This window comes from Capra hircus, chromosome 8 (assembly GCF_001704415.2).
Source record: "Capra hircus breed San Clemente chromosome 8, ASM170441v1, whole genome shotgun sequence".
NCBI lineage: Eukaryota > Metazoa > Chordata > Mammalia > Artiodactyla > Bovidae > Capra > Capra hircus.
The window spans coordinates 61066886-61089324 of NC_030815.1; the positions used below are offsets into that span (position 1 = coordinate 61066886).

The 22439-nt window shown below is 38.4% G+C and overlaps 1 protein-coding gene across 2 annotated transcripts in view; it reads left to right on the plus strand.

Moving 5' to 3' along the window:
- Positions 1-22439, plus strand: part of ZCCHC7 (zinc finger CCHC-type containing 7) — a 247837-nt gene that overhangs the window by 172308 nt on the left and 53090 nt on the right. For both annotated transcript variants that reach the window (XM_005683875.3, XM_005683874.3), the window contains exons 3-5: positions 14769-14812; positions 16007-16132; positions 17057-17227. In XM_005683875.3, coding sequence (XP_005683932.2) covers positions 14769-14812; positions 16007-16132; positions 17057-17227 — 341 coding nt within the window. The remainder of the gene's footprint in view (positions 1-14768; positions 14813-16006; positions 16133-17056; positions 17228-22439) is intronic.

Consider the following 22439-nt stretch of genomic DNA (forward strand, 5'->3'; position numbering starts at 1 on the left):
CAGACTGGTTTTTTACCACTAGTGACACTCTGAGCCACCAGGGAAGCCCATAATACTGGAGATATTGAAGATAACTAACTGCCCCAATACTGGAGTTATAAAGATAGCTAAATATTAGCCTAATAGAAAGATGAGGTGCTAGTGGCTGTCATGGTAGTAAGTAGACTTTTCAGACTATGTAAATGAAACAACTAGGCTGGTGTTAAACAGGAAAATTAAAGAATTGTATAAGAGGAGAAACAATGTATCACTGGTGGTGGTGGTGTTTAGTCTCTAAGTCATGTCCAACTCTTCTGACTCCATGGACTGTGGTCTGCCAGGCTCCTCTGTCCATGGGATTTCCCAAGCAAGAACACTGGAGTGGGTTGCCGTTTCCTTCACGGGATTTTCCCGACCCAGGGATCCAACCCACATTTCCTGTACTGGCAGGTGGATTCTTTACCACTGAGCCAACAGGGAAGCTCAGTGTACTACTATATAAACCGAATATTGACCTGAGAGGGGAGATGGAGGAAAAAGAAATTCAGATAGATTGTTATTAGAAAGCTGAATCCTCTTTTACTTTATTAGGAATTTAGATATTAATGCATGCAATAACTAAATCCATAAATATCAGAATGAACATTATTTAGAAGTATACAGGTAAAATATCAAAAGAAATAGAACTAAAACTGCCTCTGAGGAGTGGGCTTAGCACAGGAATGGGCTCAGCACTTTCCTCTCAGCACAGGAGAGAACTGCTGTTTTTTTCTTTTACACTTTTTTAGTATTATTGGAGGTTTTAAAACCATGTGCCTGTATTTCATGATAAAAATTAGCAATAAAATGGGAAATAACGTATTTAAAGAGAAAGCTGGCATGGATCATCTGAAGTTGAAGAGACAGGGACAGTTCAACAATCCTAGATTTGAGGTGGTGAATGTATGGTGATAACTGGAAGGAAACTGGAATATTGGCTTAGAAAGACATTGTAAAGGAATATGCTGTAGAATTTAAGACCTGGCCTGACTGGATAACGGGATGAAGCATTGGCTTAAGATGGAAATAAACCTACATTCTGAGTCATTAACAATAGCAGAGAGGCATTTTGAGCCAGTTTCAAGTGGTGTTGTAAAAATGAGTTTTGCTTTGGGTATGTTTTATTTGCAATGACTGTAATATAAATGTGATATATCTTATAAACAATTATAAGCCTGGACATATTTGGTCTTAAGATCTGGAGAGAGAGTTGAAGACTATATCAGCCCCCAAAATAATAAAAATGAATTGTTTTGAAGTGACTTACTTCACCAAGGAGAAAGTGAAGAGAGAATCAGACATTGAAAACCATACATATGCGCACATACAAAGTTAATGATAGGTAAAGAAAAAGGATTTGGAAAGTAGACAAAGAAGTCTTAAATAGAAGGATGGTTGAAAGAATATAGCTTCCAGATTGGTATTAAAATTTTACCAGCAGGTTGATACCAAATTTATGTAGCCTTTAAATCTTCTCTAGAAACCTAAAATACCTTTTAAAAAGTAGCCTCTTCATTAAATTTGAATGTTGCGTGCTTGTCATTTACAAATGTTTCAAGTGTCCATATTGTATATTTTGCCTTTTGGACAGAAAAGGGTGAAAGTTAGGAATAGGCACCATAGTAGATACTTAAGAACAAAAAACAACTTGCATACTCTGACTGTGTTTACCATTTCTGTTGATAGTTTTTCCTTTCTGTTCTTGTTAGTGTAATTTGAGGCGTCTTTCGTTTCTAAACAAATATTTCTTAACAGGTGGTTTATTTTCTAAATCCTTGGGAGTGGCAAAAATGGGAGTGAGAGAGAATTCTGTGTGTGTGTGTGTCTGTCTGTCTGTCTGTATCTTTGGGGTTACGCAAAAGCCTTTATATGACTTTATATGACTGATATGCTTTGCAAGAGCTCTGTGCTCATAAGCACCTGTATTTATTTCCTCTTTCTTCTTCCTCCTCTACCTCTAAAAAAAGAAAAGCTAAATCCCCATTTATCACTGACACACACTTAAAAATATAAAATTTCTGGTAAATTTAATTTGATTTAAAATAAGATGAACAATTTGATGCCTAACTTGCAAATTCTTTTACTAAAATTTGTTTTATTTAAACGATTGCCAGTTATACAATGCAAAAATTTAATGACGAAATGGTTTTGTGACCAGTGTTAAATGGAAAAGTATAAATAAGAGAAAACTAAGACAGAAATAAAGAGCAGTTTGAGAAGAATGCTTGTGAATAAAGTGGCTCAGCCCTCAGGGGATTTGCATGTGGCATCGTGTGTATTTCAAAAGTTTCCGTTGAAATAACAGATGCTACTGATGAAGTTGGGAATAGTAACTTTATTTGTGGCTGGTTCAGTTGCTTATTAAAAGTGAGAAGATCCCAGGGGGAAATCTGGCATAGTGGAGTTAGACTCAAGAAAGGATGTAACATAAATATCTTGCAGCTTTATCTCTGTGATCTTTAATCTATGAATACTGGGTAGGTACAGGCAAGATTATCAATAAATGTCCAATTATCTTATATTACATTTGGATCCTGTGTTTGCCAAGTAATTTTATTTGATAAGTGATTTTTTAAATTTCTTTTTTAGTTTCTAGAGTTGTGTGCTACAGAAATTCCAGGGTTTTTCCTTAGTCATTGATCATTTATCCTATTGAGCTTTTATATGTATACAGTGAGAATCTATATAATTATCTATTGGCTTATGTACTCCAGAACAGTATTTACTGACATAAGTGTACATATGAATGTTTCCTTTTTCTTTTAAATTTTTTCCTAATGTAATTCAAAGTATGCAAGATGTTGTGCTAATAACTGGATAAATACAACTTATGACTTTATGAGGGAAATAAAATATTTTTTAATGCAAAATGTTCTCAGTAGCTTAAGAGATACAAATAACCTGCTTTAGACTATAAGAGAGAGAAAATAATTCTACAGAATGAATTCAAAAGAAGAAATGTTATTTAGGTAATTCATTCTGTAAACATGAGTACCTGTGATAAATACACAATCATGCTTTGATGTGTGGAAGAATACACAATCATGCTTTGATGTGTGGAAGATAAGGTAGAATGCTAAGGTTAAATCCAGGATGTTACAAATTTGAGAGTGATCATTTCTGCTTTTGAAAGGTTATCAGGGTGACATCAGTGGATGAGGTAACACATGATTCGAGACTTGAAGACCAAGTCCCCCAGTTCCAAGTGGTTGAGATTGGAGTTGGCTTGTGTTTCAAGGAATACATGCATAAGCAAAGTTGCAGAGGACATGAACACTTTTGGGAAATTACTAGGCATAGATGGAGCACAGGAATCGAGAAGGTGAAGCCAGAGAAATAGATGAGGACCAGATCTTAGAAGGTACTGTGTGGCACACAGAGGAGTTTTACATTGATTCTGCAAGCATTGAGGGATCATTCAGGGCATAATGTTTTCACATTTATGTTTTAGAAACATTATTTCATTCACAGTATATACAGATATCAAATTATTATATTCCTGAAACTAATGTATATCCGTTATACCTGGGGTGGGGGTGGGGAGGCCTCCCTAAAAAAAGAAACATTATTCTGGTAAGAAGGGAAGGCAGAATGGGTTGTGCTACTAGGGATAGAAATTCTAGGTGAGCAATTAAGTGTCTCTGGGTCAACCTAATGGCCCTGAAGTTATTATGAATAGATTTGGTGAACAACTAACTATTTGAAAGGTGAGAGAGAAGAGCTGAGGTTTTGATTTGGAAAATAAACTAAGTTGTTGAGAACTTACAAGGAGGAAAAGTAGGGTTATTTGTTTTTAAGAGAGAAACTCAAGGAATGGGGAAAAAGTCAAGAATTTATTTTTAGTGATTATGATTTTGAGTTGCCTATACAAAATCTAATCCAAATAGCCCATAGATCAGGAGCTGAAGATAAGATTTGGTCTAGAAATACAAATTTGGTGGTTCTCTCAGTGGGCATGTGTGACATAACCTGGGACAAAGAATGTAATATACTACGTGGCCAGTGAAGGAAGAAGAAGCTGTCAAGGGGAAGAACAACTAGCAAAGTAGGTTGTGCTTTAAGCCAAAAAATTGTTAACTGCTCACAGAGGTCAAATGAGAAAAGTACTGAATAAAGAATTGAGCTGTCATATTCCGAGGTTATAATCACAGGGGTTCCCTGGCAATCCAGTAGTCAGGACTCAGCTCTTACTGCCAGGGGACCAGGTTTGACCCTTGGTTTGGGAAATTAGATCCCACAAGAAAGTAAGAAAGGAAAAAAGAGAGAGAGAGAGATTGTGCTGGCTTGGAAGTTGCAGACAGCCTGTAGAAGCTGGTGAAGGCCAGGAAATGGATTTTCCCCAGCCTCTGGAAGGAAAGCAGCCCTGCAGGAAAAAAGAATTTATAGTCATGGAAATTGGGCTGGGTTAGGTGGAAAACTAGGCAAAGAGCGAGATGGTGTTGAAGATCAAGGGAATAAAATGACCAAAAGTACAGAGAAGGGAAAGCACTGGGAGTGTTAAATTACAAAAAGTAAGACCTTTTAGTTTAAAATATTAGGTATGTAAAAAGGGAGTCTAGGCAATATATTAGAAATGTAATGTTGTTGATTTGTCTTTTGTGATATAACTACCAAATTACTTAACCTCAGTTTTATCTTCTTTGTGTTTTGTGGTTTGTTTGTTTATTTTAAACATTTCAGTGTGTAAGATTTGTTAAAGTAGGAGTTAATAAAATGTTTTTCCAGAGATCACCAAAGATTCTAGCAGATTTCAGTTCAGCATATCCAGTTGAATAATGCCATGTCATATGAGTCATAGTTTGGGCTGTGTACTTCAAGGGAGAAAAGGTGTTGAGAAGGCCCAAAATCTTGGTTCCTTAGGGATTACAGATACATAGCAACCATTGTTTCTTTTTTCCCAGCCCCCATCTGTGAGCCTGTCTGTAGACTCACAGATATTTGGAGAAAAAAACAGTTTAACAACTGTTAAACGAGAACTTAAATACTTAGTATTGTATGAAGACTGTTTTGATCATGCAGTCAACATAAGGTAATTAATTGATAATTGGAGGAATTGAGTATTTCTTGTTAAATAATACATATCCCAAATATAGAGGACTTTCAGTCTATTTGGGGGCTTCCCTGGTGGTTCAGATGGTAAAGAACCTGCCTGCCAATGCAGCAGCCTCAGGTTCGATCCTAGGTCAGAAAGAACCCCTGGAGAAGGGAATGGCAACCCACTTCAGCCTGAAGAATTCCATGGACAGGGGAACCTGGAGGGCTACAGTTCTTGGGGTCAGCAAAGAGTCAGACATGACTGAGTGACTTCCACGTCAATCTTTTTAAAGACTTGATGTTAATTAAATCATCCTATATTTTTAAAAATGAGATGGTTGTGGTTATTTACTGAACACAGTAATGCTTTTTGGATTCTTTAGCCCCGAGATACATGATAAGTTCCTTGAAGGCAAGTATCATGTCTTAGTCCTCTTTCTGTCTCCTACATTGTCTTTTACAGGAGAAATTTTCAGTGAATATATGTTCAGAATTAACTTGACACTACATTAAATGAAAACATTTTACACTTTGAGGAAAGTTGCATTTTACATTCTTAAGTAATTAGTAGTGGCAGAGTCAGTTTTTATATCTTTTTGCTGAATATTAAATTCAGGTCCACTGTTTGCAGAGAAAATCATAAACATATTTACCTTTTCACTGAAATGTAATGAGACTTAAAATTTTAGACATTAGAAATTAGGATTACTAGAATTTTTTATGTAAGGCACCATATGGGCCTCCGTGTAAGAAGGGACTATAGGGTATTAAACTCAAGGGAAGATTTTTCTTAGCGCTTGGCTCCTGCAGTGAAATAACCAACTGGATATGCTGAGCTGAAATCTTTAGTAGTCTTTGGTGATCTTTGGAAAAACGTTTTACTAACTCCTACGTTAACAAATCTTAACTTTTGTTAAAAAAGAGAGAGAGAGAACCAGCTCTGTAATTGTGGCTGCTTCCTCAGCACAGAAATGATCTTCACCTATTCCCGCCCATCAGAATTTAGGCAGGCTAGGTATAATTGAAGTGAGCATGAATTGGCTTTACTCCTCAGAAATTTAGCCCAAACTCTTCCTTAGTTCCTTTGAAAACCTGAGTATAGTTTTATGGGTAAAAATAGCTGCATTAGCACTACATATCACAAAAGCAGCAATTGCTGTTTTTTGTAGCAAGCACATATTTTAAAAAAATGAATATTTATGTGACCGTACTTACAGGGTTGTTCTGAAAGTATAATATATATTTAAAACAATTTACAGACAGTGAGTCACCATCCCCATATAAATAGGAAGGATGTTTATCTTTATGCATGAGAGAAAAAGAGAGAAGGAAGGAGAGAAAGGAGAGAGGGAAGAATAAAGATAGCAGAATAGTTCCAGAAATAGAAAATGTGTAAAATGTGTAAGGTTATGGGTTCACTTTTCTTTGGGGTTTGCCTTTTTGTTTTGAAGGTTATTTCAGAAGACAGGAAATACAAAAGCACCCTGTAATGCTGTTGGACTGTCTCTGCTTTCAAGAGTAACTACTCTGGCAGAAAGAGACCTGTTGTACTGTTTCTTGGAGCGCTCCACACAGTAGGGAGTCAAGATTTTTAAAGTTAAACTAATGAAGGAAGGACATAGGAAATTTCTTAGTTGGAAAAATAGATTTAACAGTCATAAGTCCTCATATGTGTTAAAGGTGAAAATGAAATGAAAAACTTCCTGTAAGTAACAATATTTTAATGCTCAATATCTGTATGTATAAAAAGGTGAAAATTCTTAGTAAAGGAATTATCACACCCTTTGTTCCAGGCTTTCCAGGTGACTCAGATGGTAAAGTATCTGCCTGCAATGTGGGAGACCCAGGTTTGGTCTCTGGGTCGGGAAGATCCCCTGGAGAAGGAAATCACAACCCACTTAGTATTCTTGCCTGGGAAATTCCATGGACAGAAGAGCCTGGTGGGCTACAGTCCATGGGTCACAGAGTCAGACATAACTGAGCGACTTCACTGCACTTTGTTCCAGTCAGGCTGTATTGTTTGCTGTATCCTTTTACTTCTTTCATTACATTGCTTGTGCCTTTTCTTTTTACTCGTGTTCTTCATCACTTAAAATCCTACTTGAGATGTTTCCTTCCAGCCAGATTTTGCTAACTTACACCAGACTTGCGCTCCTGACAAGAGATGATGAAATTAGCAGACAAGGACTTTAAAACAGACATTATAAATATGCGGAGGTTTAAAGGGAAAGAGGCATATAAGAGAAATGAAAGATATAAAAATGAAGCAAAGGAAAATTACAGAGCTGAAATATATAATAGTTTGAAACAAAAAAATGAGATGAAAAATTTTAGTGGTTTAACTACAGATAACACATTTTCAGACATTGAACAATAGGCAGTACAGGACCATGATTCTTGAGAATGTGGAAATGAATGAGATACGCCTTACAGTCAACCTGCATTGTGATACTAAGAAAGGGAACCCAGGCGTATTGGCCATCTCATTAAGAGGAGAAGACAGAAATCAAGAGTTCAGAGAGACTAAAGAAGCTATAATTTGTGGAGTAGAGTACTGGAGACTAGAATTTCTAGAACTTACCAAACGAATAATTCCCAGAACTTACCTGAGTTCTTGCTTGCCAGATTGGACAGTATTGAACACCTGAGACATTCAATAGAGACCCCAGAAGATATATCTTGGTAGTAGGGCTTCAGTTCAGTTCAGTCGCTCAGTCGTGTCTGACTCTGCGACTCCATGGACTTTAGCACGCCAGGCTTCCATGTCCATCACCAACTCCCGGAGCTTACTCAAACTCTAACCCTAAGTAAAGGCTACTCCGGACCACCCTAGCAAAGCTTTTAAAGTCTCAAAAGGATAACCTGATCTGGAGGTTGCTTAACTGCTTGTCAGACAGAGTCTCACACTTTTTAAAGTAAGAAAACAAAATCAAGACACTCAACAGTGTACCTTAGTAGCATCCATGCAGGGGCGCAGAGGCGGGAATTACTAGGCATTAAGAAAGCAGGAAAATGTCACTCATAACCAGGAGAAAAATCACTCAAGTGATACAAACCTAGAAGTGACAGAGAATATGAAATTAGCAGCAGGGACTTTAAAACAGCTGTTAAAAATGTACTCTGAAATTTAAAGGAAGAGAGAAATGTAATAAGAGAAATGAAAGGTATAAAAAAGAAACGGAACTTCTAGAACTGAAATACATATTTGAGATGAAAACTTTACTGGATGGGCATAAGTACAAATTAGATTATTCAAAGGAAAAGAGCAAGAGACTTATGGACAACTTAAAGCCAATAATTTCTACAATTAGAAGTAATTGACAAACTTTTTGAAAGTCACAAATTATCAAAACTGGCCCAAGAAGAAACTGAAAATGTGAATGGCTCCATATCTACTAAAAAAAAGAAAAGTAGAATTACTCTTTTAAAACCTTCTACAAGTAAAATTCTTGACTCACAAACAAGGAAAACTCCAATCTAGATGGCTTCAGTGGTGAATTCTATCAGATATTTAAGAAAAAAATAATACCAACTCTTCCCAACACTTCTGAACTCTTGTGAGGCTAGTTTTATACCAATGTCAAAACCAGACATTTTGAGAAAAGTATAAATCGGTATCCTTCACGAATACAGATGTAAAAATTCTTAATAAAATAATAGCAAATTGAATTCTGCAATACATTTTAAAGAATAATACATCCTAACCAAGTGAAGTTAATCCCAGAATACAAGATTGGTTTAATATTTGAAAATGAAATCACTGTAGTTTACTGTATTAAGAGAAAAAGAGGAAAAGCCGTGGGCTATCTCAGTTGATGCAGATAAGGTACTGAGATTTCAGCACGCATTCATATTAAAAACCCAGGAAACTAGGACTAGAAAGGAATTTCTTAAACCTGTTATGAAAGATCTACAGCAAAACAGAATGCTCCATTATGAAAAAATATATTTTCCCCTATAGTTCTGTCACCACTGATCATAATGGAGGTCCTGTATAATACAGTGAGGTTAAAAAAAAAAAAAAGGCGTACAGGTTGGAAAAGAGGCAACAAAACTGTTTTTATTCACAGTATTCATCAGTGTAATGACCATTAAAGTCATAATGAATACTACTTCACACCCATTCCAAGGTTAAAATTTAAAAGACTGACAGTTTCAGAACTGGTACAACCACTACGGAGAACATGATGGAAATAATTAATAAAAAATAAAAATAGAACTACCATATGATCCAGCAATCCTACTGCTGGGCATGCATCCAGGAAAAAACAATTTGAAAGATTTCATGCACCTCAGATGTTCATTGGAACAGTGTTTACAATAGCCAAGACATGAAAGCAAGGGAAATGTCCATTGACAAATGAATGGGTAAAGAAGATATGGTACATACATACAATGGAATATTACTCAACCATAAAAATGAAATAATACGATTTGCAGTGACATGGATGGACCTAGAGATAATCATACTAAGTAAAGCAAATCAGACAAAGACAAATATCATAGGATATCACTTACTTGTGAAATCTTAAAAAATGGTACAAATGAACATATATGCAAAACAGAAGGAGTCACAGCTGTAGAAAACAAATTTATGGTTACCAAGGGGGACTTTGGCCACCTCATAAGAGTTGACTCATTGGAAAAGACTCTGATGCTGGGAGGGATTGAGGGCAGGAGGAGAAGGGGACGACAGAGGATAAGATGGCTGGACGGCATCACGGACTCAATGGACGTGAGTCTGAGTGAACTCCAGGAGATAGTGATAACAGGGAGGCTTGGCGTGCTGCGATTCATGGGGTCGCAAAGAGTCGGACACGACTGAGCGACTGAACTGAACTGAAGGGGGACAGTGGAGGGAGAGATAATTTGGGAGATTGGGATTGAGATATACAGACACTATATAAAGTCGATAACTAATAACGACTTACAGTATAGCACAGGGAACTCTCCTCAGTACTCTGTAATCTATATAGGAAAAGGATCTAAAAAAGAGGAGATAATTACACACATATAAGTGATTATTCACTTTGCTGTGCAGCAGAAATCAACACAGCATTGTAAATCAGTGCAGTTGCCCATTCATGTCCGACTCTTTGCGACCCCATGAACTGCAGCACACCAGGCTTCCTTGTCCATCACCAACTCCCGGAGCTTGCTCAAACTCATGTCCATCAAGTTGGTAATGCCATCCAACCATCTCATCCTCTGTTGTCCCCTCCTCCTCCTGCCTTCAATCTTTCCCATCATCAGGGTCTTTTCCAATGAGTCAGTTTGCATCAGGTGGTCAAAGCATTGGAGTTTCAGTTTCAGCTTCAGCATCAGTCCTTCCAATGAATATTCAGGACTGATTTCCTTTAGGATGGACTGCTTGGCTCTCCTTTCAGTCCAAGGGACTCTCAAGAGTCTTCTCCAACACCACAGTTCAGAAGCATCAATTCTTCAGCACTCAGCTTATAACTAGGTTACAAGCTCTTACTCATTTTTGTTTACCTTATAGCACCTTCCGGAGAAGGCAGTAGCACCCCACTCCAGTACTCTTGCCTGGAAAATCCCATGGATGGAGGAGCCTGGTGGGCTGCAGTCCATGGGGTCGCTAAGAGTTGGACACTACTGAGCGACTTCTTTTTCACTTTTCACTTTCATGCATTGGAGAAGGAAATGGCAACCCATTCCAGTGTTCTTGCCTGGAGAATCCCAGGGATGGGGGAGCCTGCTGGGCTGCCGTCTATGGGGTCGCATAGAGTCAGACATGACTGAAGTGACTTAGCAGCAGCAGCAGCAGCAGGATAGCACCTTCCCTGGTGGAAGGGTTTCCCTGGTGCCTCAGAGGTTAAAGCATCTGCCTGCAATGCTGAAGACCTGGGTTTGATCCCTGGGTCGGGAAGATCCCCTGGAGAAGGAAATGGCAACCCACTCCAGTATTCTTGCCTGGAGAATCCCATGGAGGGACGAGCCTGGTAGGCTGCAGTCCACGGGGTCGCAAAGAGTCAGACACCTGAGCTACTTCACTTTCACTTTCACAGCACCTTGCTTATTGTAACCGTTCAATACATGTTTGTTAAACTTGAGCACATTTAATGCAAAGACAGAGTTACCAGCTATTGCTTTGATTATAATTCTAAAGTCTGAAAAGAATCATAATCCCGGATTTTAGCAAGAGAAGGCTAACAGGTAGGTAAGAGTCGAAATTAGGCATCAATGAAATTAAAAGACACTCCTTGGAAGAAAAGTTATGACCAACCTAGATAGCATATTCAAAAGCAGAGACATTACTCTGCCGACTAAGGTCCATCTAGTCAAGGCTATGGTTTTTTCTGTGGTCATGTATGGATGTGAGAGTTGGACTGTGAAGAAAGCTGAGCACCGAAGAATTGATGGTTTTGAAGTGTGGTGTTGGAGAAGACTCTTGAGAGTCCCTTGGACTGCAAGGAGATCCAACCAGTCCATTCTGAAGGAGATCAGCCCTGGGATTTCTTTGGAAGGAATGATGCTAAAGCTGAAACTCCAGTACTTTGGCCACCTCATGCGAAGAGTTGACTCATCAGAGAAGACTCTGATGCTGGGAGGGATTGGGGGCAAGAGGAGAAGGGGACGACCGAGGATGAGATGGCTGGATGGCATCACTGACTCGATGGACGTGAGTCTGAGTGAATTCCGGGAGTTGGTGATGGACAGGGAGGCCTGGCGAGCTGTGATTCATGGGGTCGCAAAGAGTCGGACACAACTGAGCGACTGAACTGAACTGAGGACAGTCCTAATTTTACACTTTAGGGCAATCCCATTTTATATTCTGTGGTGGTGGCAGTACACACAGAGAAGATGGGTGCTCCTCGGCCCTGTGGGACATTGTCTTTAAGGCAAGACACTGAGTTGGTTGCAAAAGTCTGGAGGATTTAGGTTATGTAGACTTGAGTAATAGTGTATTTGATTCCAGTAATGAATGAAAAGTTGATAGAATCACAGAAACTCTGTGCTAGAAGTTACCATAGATACCACTTAATCCAATTCATTATTAAACAGACCCAGAGAGGATAAATAACCTGCCCTTTGGCACATAACAGATAAGAGATAGGGTTAAGACTGGAACCCAGGTTTCTGACAAAATCTGTACCAAAAATTTAATGTAGTGGAGAATGGCTGCCTGTGGAAGTTCTAATGAGCTGCCCTTAGAAAAAGCTTCCATTAGGTTTGTATTTAAGGTTAAGAAGCAAACAGGATAGGAAAAGAGTCAGCTGTCATTACCAGGATAGAATCAAAACTGAACCATGAGTAGGGCCAAGAGTTGACTTGTATGTTCCTGGTGATGTCTTTACTTCATTTACCACCAAGAAGTCTGATTTCATTTGTAACTTAAGCCTATTTTGTATACTTGTTGACAACTTTCTATAGTAAGAATATTCTGTAGCATGTTGAGGAGAAGTTAGTATGTAACCTAGATATTGTTGAATTCCACAGGTATGTTAAAACAACCTAAGTAGAGCTGATCCCTCTCATAAACCTTCCCTTTTTTCAATATTCTCTCTTCATGTGTAAATTTATTGGGGTTTGGGGCTGATTAACAGTTGCTATTTTGCATTTCCTTGGTTTAGGAGTTCATTTTTTTTTTAAGGACAGTATTAAGTCAGTTTTGTAATTAGTGATTTTTAATGGTCATTTTGACTTTTAATGATGAAGGGCTTTGAGGTACAAAGGGCAGCTTTGAAAGTTACAGCAGAGCATGCTCCTTAGATGAATCCTTTGAATGAAAGAATAATAGCATGGATGGTGATGATGAAGGAATAGAAGCTGCGGCTATTTAATGTATTCTCCACTCTCAGTATATGGATGCAGCCTCCGAATTTTATAAAGAAAATAATCATCAGTACAGCATCTCTGCTCTCCTATGGATTGGTCTTTTTGTAAAGCAGCCTGTTGGTTTTCTTAGTAAAAGTATTTTATTTAAAAATATATCTCTAGACACTTACTCCTGGTTCAGTTCAGTTGCTCAGGCGTGTCTGACTGTTTGCGACCCCACAAACCGCAGCACACCAGGCCTCCCTGTCCATCACCAACTCCCAGAGTCCACCCAAACTCATGTCCATTGTGTCAATGATGCCATCCAGCCATCTCATCTTCTGTCGTCCCCTTCTCCTCCTGCCCTCAATCTTTCCCAGCATCAGAGTCTTTTCCAGTAAATCATCTCTTCACATCAGGTGGCCAAAGTATTGGAGTTTCAGCTTCAACATCAGTCCTTCCAGTGAACACCCAGGACCCATCTCCTTTAGGATGGACTGGTTGGATCTCCTTGCAGTCCAAGGGACTCTCAAGAGTCTTCTCCAACACCACACTTTAAAAGCATCAATTCTTCGGTGCTCAGCTTTCTTCACAGTCCGACTCTCACATCCATACATGACCACAGGAAAAACCATAGCCTTGACTAGATGGACCTTAGTCGGCAAAGTAATGTCTCTGCTTTTGAATATGCTATCTAGGTTGGTCATAACTTTCCTTCCAAGGAGCAAGCGTCTTTTAATTTCTTGGCTGCAGTCACGATCCACAGTGATTTTGGAGCCCCAAAAAATAAAGTCAACCACTGTTTCCACTGTTTCCCCATCTATTTGCCATGAAATGTTGGGACCGGATGTCATGATCTTAGTTTTCTGAATGTTGAGCTTTAAGCCAACTTTTTCACTCTCCTCTTTCAAGAGGCTCTTTAGTTCTTCACTTTCTGCCATGGGTGGACCAAGGGAATAGCAACCATTTGCAAGTTTGTAAAGGGGCAGTGCAAGGAGAAGAAAACAGCTGATAAAGGAAAAGGTAGAGCTCCCCACCCCACTAGGTTTTTACCGTTGTATTTTTAAACCAATCGCCAGCTGCTAGATATTTGACCTCTCTTATTTCACAATTTTTGATGTTGTAAAAAATACAGTGCTAAATTCCTAGCTCTAATCATGAGATAATATTCATAGTCCAACTTTTTAAAATGTTACAGTGAAGTTAACTACAATGTGAAGCTGGTGGACACAGTTAATACTGATATTGGAAGGAAAAACCTTTCTTCTACCTACTTGGGTCTGAATGGTGGGGAGGCCTGCGAATTAACTGACAGTAGAGAGAGTAACAGGAGAAAAGACCAAAGGTGGAAGCACTCAGTAATGAGTAACTTGCTGAAGGGTAAAAGTTTGTATACCAACTTAACAGAAGGGAGAATTTAGAGCTTCCAAAGATAGGTTGTGATGTGTGTCTTCCCACAATTTTGGAGGAATGTCCTGGTACCCATGGTCAGTGACTTTCCTGATTAGAGACCTCTGAGTTGGGGAAAGGGGCTGTGGCAGCTAGCTCATGAAACAGGCTTTAGTCAGATAAGGGAAGTTCAGATAAGATTTCTTTTTTGCACCTGCTGTTGGGTTTTTGGTCTCTTCAGAGATTTACAGTTTGATGATGTTCAAAGCATTTTCACATATCTCATCTGATTCACACATCTCATCTGATTTTTTAGGTATACTATACAGGGAAAATACTGTTACTCCCGTTTCACAGGTAAGGAAACAGATTAAGAGAGGTTAAGTATTTTCAGAGCCACAGAAGTAGTAACAGAGTCAAGAGGTTAAGGGATTTACATTTCTCAGTATACCTTTGTAGTTCAATATCAGTACTAACAAATTGAATAATTATTGTCAATCAAGTGCTTTAAAGGTGTAAAGATTGAGTAACATGTTTTATTTGTTTTGTAGGAGAAGATGATGTGAACTGGTTCATCAGTGACAAAGACATTGAGGTAAAATCAAAGTTATAAATAATAGATTAATAATTTCCTTTGATTCATAGTTTCCTTTTACTTCATTGTGATGACTTAATAAGCTTTTTAAACGTAGCAGCAGTCCAAGTATCTTGTAAGAAAAAGTTTAGTTTATGGATGGTTGAATTTTTCAGAAGCATGGTTAAGCCTTGATTTTCTCCAGTCAGTTAATTGCCATAATGATTTAGTCCCCTATCCCTTTTGCTTCTTCTCTGCTATGATGAGTCCTCTCAGCCATTTTGCCTGGTACCACTCAAGATCAACACCGGAAATAACTGCTTCTTCAGTGTAAGGAAATGGTTAGTCTATATTTAGGATGTGGCAGGTGTTTGTCTTTCTCAATTATTAGCCTTAATTGTGAGAGATGGCTAGAAAAGAATAATTTTACAGTTTGGTATAAGGAAAGTTTTAAGAGATAATTATATTGTGTCTCCTTTTGAGACCTACTTGGCTAATTCAGTAGGATAATAAGTGAAACATGAACTTTTTTTCAAAAATTAAACCAAACAAGATAAAAGCATGGTTGACATTTAGTTTTTCCCCTTTAGATAGTCCATATCATATGTTTTGCTAATACTCTCTTGCGTGATACTGGATTTTGGCTAGAATATGGGACATCAGAATTGGATCAGTGTAGGAAGAATAGATCTTAAAAGGACTCTAGGGGGAAGACATTATCTTTTTCTCTGTTAGAAGTTAAAATCCAATTTGTAGGGATTAACCCTGGGCTGTTCAAAAGAAGGAATGTATTTGGTGGCTCTATGGTTTTATAACTTTGTAAAGGGCAAAATCATAAAAAACACCAACGCCTAACTAAAAATTTAAGCAAGCCTCTCATTCAGAGAAATGTGGTATACATTGATATATGTCAGCAATATCTTTGACTCTGAATGCTACTGTGATGTCTGAATGATGCACCAGCACCCTTACTAGACCTGAACTGTAAGCAGGGTAAGATAAAAGAGAAACAGAATCATATGGAGAAGTGTAAAAGAATACAAGAGATGGGCAAACAAAAAGCAGAGCTGTCTTCATGGTACCCTTTTAAATTTTTCTAACTCCTTTAAGAACATAAAGTTCCCTGTTGCTAGCTTCTAAATTGAACAGATTATGATTGTTAATTCTGTTGAACACAGTGAAATAATTTTAATTTTTGATCTTTTTTTCCCTTAGGCACAGATAGGTAATAAAAGATCATCTGGAAAATGGACCCATCGATACTATACAGCCAACAAAAATGTTACCTGTAGAAATTGTGACAAATGTGGCCATTTGTCAAAAAACTGCCCCTTCCCACAAGTATGTGAAATAAATGTTTCTTTCCATATTGTTAAAATAGTAGGGTTAGAACCTTTAATACCTTCCAATTCAAATGTTATATAATATATGGGTTACATTTCATGTTAAATGTTTGTGTAAGTCACAGCCTCAAGTAGTAGTAAAGGATAATAAATCTACAGCCAGAATCAATTTCAGTATCCCATTAGAAGTTGTACAGCCTTAAGCAAATCATTTCACCTTTTGTGCTTCTCATTTCTTTACTATAAAATGAGGAGGTTGAATCAGATTGATTCTTGACTCATTTTTGGTTCTAAGTCTTCTACTTTATGACACAGCTTGTTTCATTGTGGGATAATTTTCATTGCTGGAAAATTATAATTTTAGGCATTTATAAATGTTTATCGATGTAAATTATGTTCAACAGATACATTAGCCTTTGAAATAACACAGAACTCTTAGACATTTCTTGACACTTAGTGAGCCCTTAACAAATATTTCATCCCTTACCTGCTCCTTCCAAATGATTGTCTTTCAGGTATTGGAGGTGGCTGTCTTATTTCGTGTTTTACCTTTGTTTCTTCAGGCAAAGCAACCTCTTTCTGTATCTTTCTCCTAGACTTAGCTTCCAGATCCTCATCATGCTACTTTCCATCTTAGATACACTCGACTTTGTCAGTGTTCTACAAAGCAAGGCATAAGAATAGATGCCAACTAATAGTATACATGTGGACTAAGCCTTTGTGGCAACCACAGAATACAGGTGGCTTTTGTTAAGACTCTGACTTAAGATATTTTGTTTGATTTTACAGTTATGTTTGACTTGACCTTCACTGGGTTCCCAAATGGAAATAATTTTTTAAGCAATTATACTGAAAAAGAAGTATTCTATTTGAGACTGAAGTATTTTGCTAAAGAGATTTTTTTCGTTTGTCTGCCACCTAGAAAGTCCGCCCCTGCTGCCTCTGTTCCGAGAGAGGACACCTCCAGTATGCCTGTCCGGCCCGCTTTTGCTTAGGCTGTTCTTTGCCTATGTCTTCTACTCACAGATGTCTTGAAAGAGCTTCCTGGAGAAAACGCTGTGATCGATGTGATATGATAGGCCACTATGCTGATGTGAGTATCTAGCAAATGACTAATTTGTCAGGCTTTGGGGGCATCGTGCCAATTTGTAACCATCTGCTAGCCTACTTAAAAGAATGTTTCTCTGCTCTGTGTATAATAATAGTCAATGTCCCTTTGGCCACAGATCATGTATATCAGTACTATAATATCTCAGGATAGGGATCCTACTGAATGGTTCATCCGGAAGCAGCATCAGCAAAAACTGTAAACCTGTGCTAGCCTCTTTGGCATAATGTGTTTGCCAAAGTAAAGGTTCAAATTAAAGAGGTATGTAATAAAAAACATGTAAAATTTATGCACCAATTCATAGTTAGATGAAATAAATGCATATAAATACTTAACAGTTATATACAAAGGTCAGTATGAAGCCTGCTTATTGATGGCTCTTGGTGGTACAATAGTCTCATGCAAGAAAGACAAGCCACCAACACTTTAAATCTGCTTATCTTAGATCTTTCATTAGATTTTAAAAGACAAAAGTAACTTAGAAGATATTTCAGTTACTTGTAACACATTGAATTTTAGCACATTATTATTTTAGATGTCATTTTGTGTCGTGTTATAAATGTCTGTGGGGTTTTAGTCAGAATTTCAACCAGAAAGGCTCTAGAATTAAGTATGCCCTCACAAAAAGTAGGAACCTTTTCTTTTAATTTGTTCTTCACAAAGACATGATATAAAACACAAATATTTTTAACATTTTGCATATATTGAATTATGCCTAGAGCCTTTAGCTTAAAACATTAATATGACTGTCTATTGGGATAAATGTTTGGTATATGTGTTTCTTATGTAAATAATATAGCAATTATTGATTGTAGTTTCTAAAGGGCTCTATTGGTTGTAGTTTCTAAACAAAAATAGGGTCAGTGTCTGGAAAGTTAATTTTTTTCCAGTTAATTCTTTATGAATATGTCTCTGTATCAGTTCATAAAGGCTATCTTTCTCATCAGTTCGGTTCAGTTCAGTCACTCAGTCGTGTCCGACTCTTTGCAACCCCATGAATCGCAGCACGCCAAGCCTCCCCGTCCATCACCAACTCCCGGAGTTCATTCAGATTCACGTCCATTGAGTCAGTGATGCCATCCAGCCATCTCATCCTATGTCGTCCCCTTCTCCTCCTGCCCCCAATCCCTCCCAGCATCAAAGTCTTTTCCAGTGAGTCAACTCTTCGCATGAGCTGGAGTTTCAGCTTTAGCATCATTCCTTCCAAAGAACACCCAGGGCCAATCTCCTTCAGAATGGACTGGTTGGATCTCCTTGCAGTCCAATGGACTCTGAAGAGTCTTCTCCAACACCACAGTTCAAAAGCATCAATTCTTCGGCATTCAGCCTTCTTCACAGTCCAACTCTCACATCCATACATGACTACTGGAAAAACCATAGCCTTGACTAGACGGACCTTAGTCGGCAAAGTAATGTCTCTGCTTTTGAATATGCTATCTAGGTTGATCATAACTTTTCTTCCAAGGAGTAAGCATCTTTTAATTTCATGGCTGCAGTCACCATCTGCAGTGATTTTGAAGCCCCCAAAATTAAAGTCTGACACTGTTTCCACTGTTTCCCCAACTATTTCCCATGAAGTGACGGGACCAGATGCCATGATCTTCGTTTTCTGAACGTTGAGCTTTAAGCCAACTTTTTCACTCTCCTCTTTCACTTTCATCAAGAGGCTTTTTAGTTCCTCTTCACTTTCTGCCATAAGGGTGGTGTCATCTGCATATCTGAGGTTATTGATATTTCTCCCAACAATCTTGATTCCAGCTTGTGTTTCTTCCAATCCAGAGTTTCTCATGATGTACTCTGCATATAAGTTAAATAACCAGGGTAACAATATACAGCTTTGACGTACTCCTTTTCCTATTTGGAACCAGTCTATTGTTCCATGTCCCATTCTAACTGTTGCTTCCTTACCTGCATACAGATTTCTCAAGCTCTATTTCTGCTTTATTGACTATGCCAAAGCCTTTGACTGTGTGGATCACAATAAACTCTGGAAAATTCTGAGAGAGATGGGAATACCAGACCACCTGACCTGCCTCTTGAGAAATCTTTCTCATAGCTAACCTTTATTCTTTTTTTTTTACCAGTTACCCAGCTATTTCTCTACCAATACATTTAGATTTTTTTAAACAGTGCTGCGATAAACATCTTTTTACCATGTTTTTATATCTCTTCATTCATGTAAGAGTATTTCAGTAAGTTGTATTCTAAATGGAATTGTATTATTAAAGGATATATACGTATGTTGTTGTTTAGTCACTAAGTCGTGTCCGACTCTTTGCGACCCCACAGACAGTAGCATGCCAGGCTTGTCTGTGCTCCAGTATCTCCCAGAGTTTGCTCAAATTCATGTCCATTGAGTTGGTGATGCTATCTAACCATCTCATCCTCTGTCAGCCACTTTTCCTCTTACCTTCAATCTTTCCTAGCATCATGGTCTTTTCCAGTAAATCAACTCTTCACATCAGGTGACCAAAGTATTGGAACTTTAGCATCAGTCCATCCAATAAATAGTCAAGGTTGATTTCCTTTAGGATTTACTGATTTGATCTCCTTGCTGTCCAAGGGATCCTCCAGAGGCTTCTCCAGCACTATAATTTGAAAAGATAAGTTCTTCAGTGCTCAGCCTTCTTTATGGTCCAACTGTCACATCTGTACATGACTACTGGAAAAACTATAACTTTGACTATATGGACCCTTGTCAGCAAAGTGATGTGTCTAATTTTTAATATGCTGTCTAGGTTTGTCATAATTTTCCTTCCAAGGAGCAAACATCTTTTAATTTCATGGCTGCAGTCACTGTCTGCAGTGGCTGACAGAGGATGATTTTGGAACCCAAAAAAATAAAAGCTGTCACTGCTTCCACTTTTTCCCCTTCTATTTGCCACAAATTGATGGAACCAGATGCCATGATCTTTTTTTTAGTTTCAAGCCAGCTTTTTCACTCTCCTATTTCACCCTCATCAAGAGGCTCTTTAGTTCCTCTTCACTTTTGGCCATCAGAGTATATCTGCATAAATATTGCCAGATTACTCTTCTAAAAGATTGAACCAGTGTATCCATCTGCTAGCAGTGTCCTAAAGTACTCTCAACCCTAGTTGTAATTAATCTTTAAATTTTTTGGACATTCAGATAAGGAGAAAATGATATCTTACTGTTTCAGATTTTATTTTTTAGGCCCTAGTAAGGTTGAATATGAGTCTCAAGACAACGTATAGAGATGGACATTGTCATTTCACTCCAAAGTAGTTTTAAACTTATTTTTCAATATTTACTAACTCTTAAAAATAGTAAATTTTAAGTTGTCTTAGATTTATTCTGTTGTTCTCTGCATTAAGTTGTCAATTATAATTTCTTAGCAAGATTTTCTAGTTTGGCAGTTAGGTTTAAAAAGCATATTTTTTAGCTTCTTTCTTCCGAAGAGCTCTTAGAAACATGGTCTAATTTGTCTGTGATAACAGAAGAGGCTCAGACATTGTCATGAGTAGTTTTTCTTAAATAGGAAAGCACAGTACAGAAGAGTTAAGAATGGTTTGTTAAAGGTTATGTAATTAGCTATGATTAAATCTGTAGCTCATTCTGCTTAACTTCTTAATTTTGGCCTCTAATGTATGTTAAACTCCTTATCTAAAATGGCCTTGAGGATTAATAACCCCAGTTATTATACATTTTTTTAAGATAGGGTTAGACTGTGGCTGGCATCAGAGAAGGCATCACCTTTGACCCTAAATCTGCAAAGATCTGCCATTGTGTTCTGTTTTGTCTTTTAAATTACATGGTGAAAGTTCTGGACCTGAATTGATCTTTTCTCAGCCTGCCCACCTGGTATAGGATTCCCTTGGAGTCCCATCACACCTGAGCTTTGCTGACTTTTTGTTTTTGTCTGCACTAGGTCTTCATTGCTGCATGCAAGCTTTCTCTAGTTGTGAAGCAGGGGGCTACTCTCTAATTACAGTACTCTGGCTTCTCATTGCAGTGTCTTCTCTTATTGTGGAACGTAGGCTCTAGGCACACGAGCTTCAGTAGCTGCGCCAACTTTGGCTCAGTAGTTGTGACTCATGGATTCTAGACCTCAGGCTCCATAGTTGTGGCTCATGGGCTTAGTTGCTCTACGGCATGTGGTATCTTTCTGGATCAAGGATTGAACCCATGTGCCCTACATTGGCAGGCAAATCCCTATCCACATTATCTCCCCGGAGGTCCTCCACTGACTTTTTCTGAAGAAACTTAAAAGTCCTTCCACTATCCCAGAAGCTCTTCATGAGGATTCACTTGGAAGCAGTTTCTTTCTGGCCCCAGATTGGTGAAACTATTCAGCTAATCCCACACTTGCTTTAAATCTGTCTTGAAACCTGGCCCTCCACAAAAAATATTGTTTCCCCTGCAGCTTTCTCAAATTCTTGCTGCTCATTCTTTCTTGACCCACATACCTCTGAATTAAGCTGATTAGGATCAAGCTCTTTCTCACTGGCCATTGTTGTTTGGTCACTAAGTCATGTCCAACTCTTTGTGACCCATGAACTGCAGCATGCTGGGCTTCCCTGTCCTTCACCATCTCCCGGAGTTTGCTCAAACTCATCTCCATTGAGTCAATGATTTTATTGAACTATCTCATTCTCTGCCACCCTGTTCTCTTGCCCTCATTTCCAAGCTTCAAGGTCTTTTCCAATGAGTCACTGGCTGCTGCTACTGCTACTGCTGCTAAGTCGCTTCAGTTGTGTCCAACTCTGTGCGACCCCAAAGATGGCAGCCCACCAGGCTCCGCCATCCCTGGGATTCTCCAGGCAAGAACACTGGAGTGGGTTGCCATTTTCTTCTCCAGTGGATGAAAGTGAAAAGTGAAAGTGAAGTCGCTCAGTCGTTTCCGACTCTGCAACCCCATGGACTGCAGCCTACCAGGCTCCTCCGTCCATGGGAGTTTCCAGGCAAGAGTACTGGAGTGGGGTGCCTAAATCATTTCTCCTCCCTCTTTGTGTATATATCTTTGACTTATTTAAGGCTAAGACCCTCTGACCATGATGTTCTCCAGCCTTCTTTGTCATTTTCATCTTCCCACCTACTGGAATTTATGAAGCACTGGGTAACTGTAGATGCCCCAACCTCTTATAAATTAAGGAGATCAAGAAACTTCCATCTTTACTTTTTGCACCCCTATTGCCACACCAGGATCTGTATAATACCAGAGTATCAGTTAAATGTA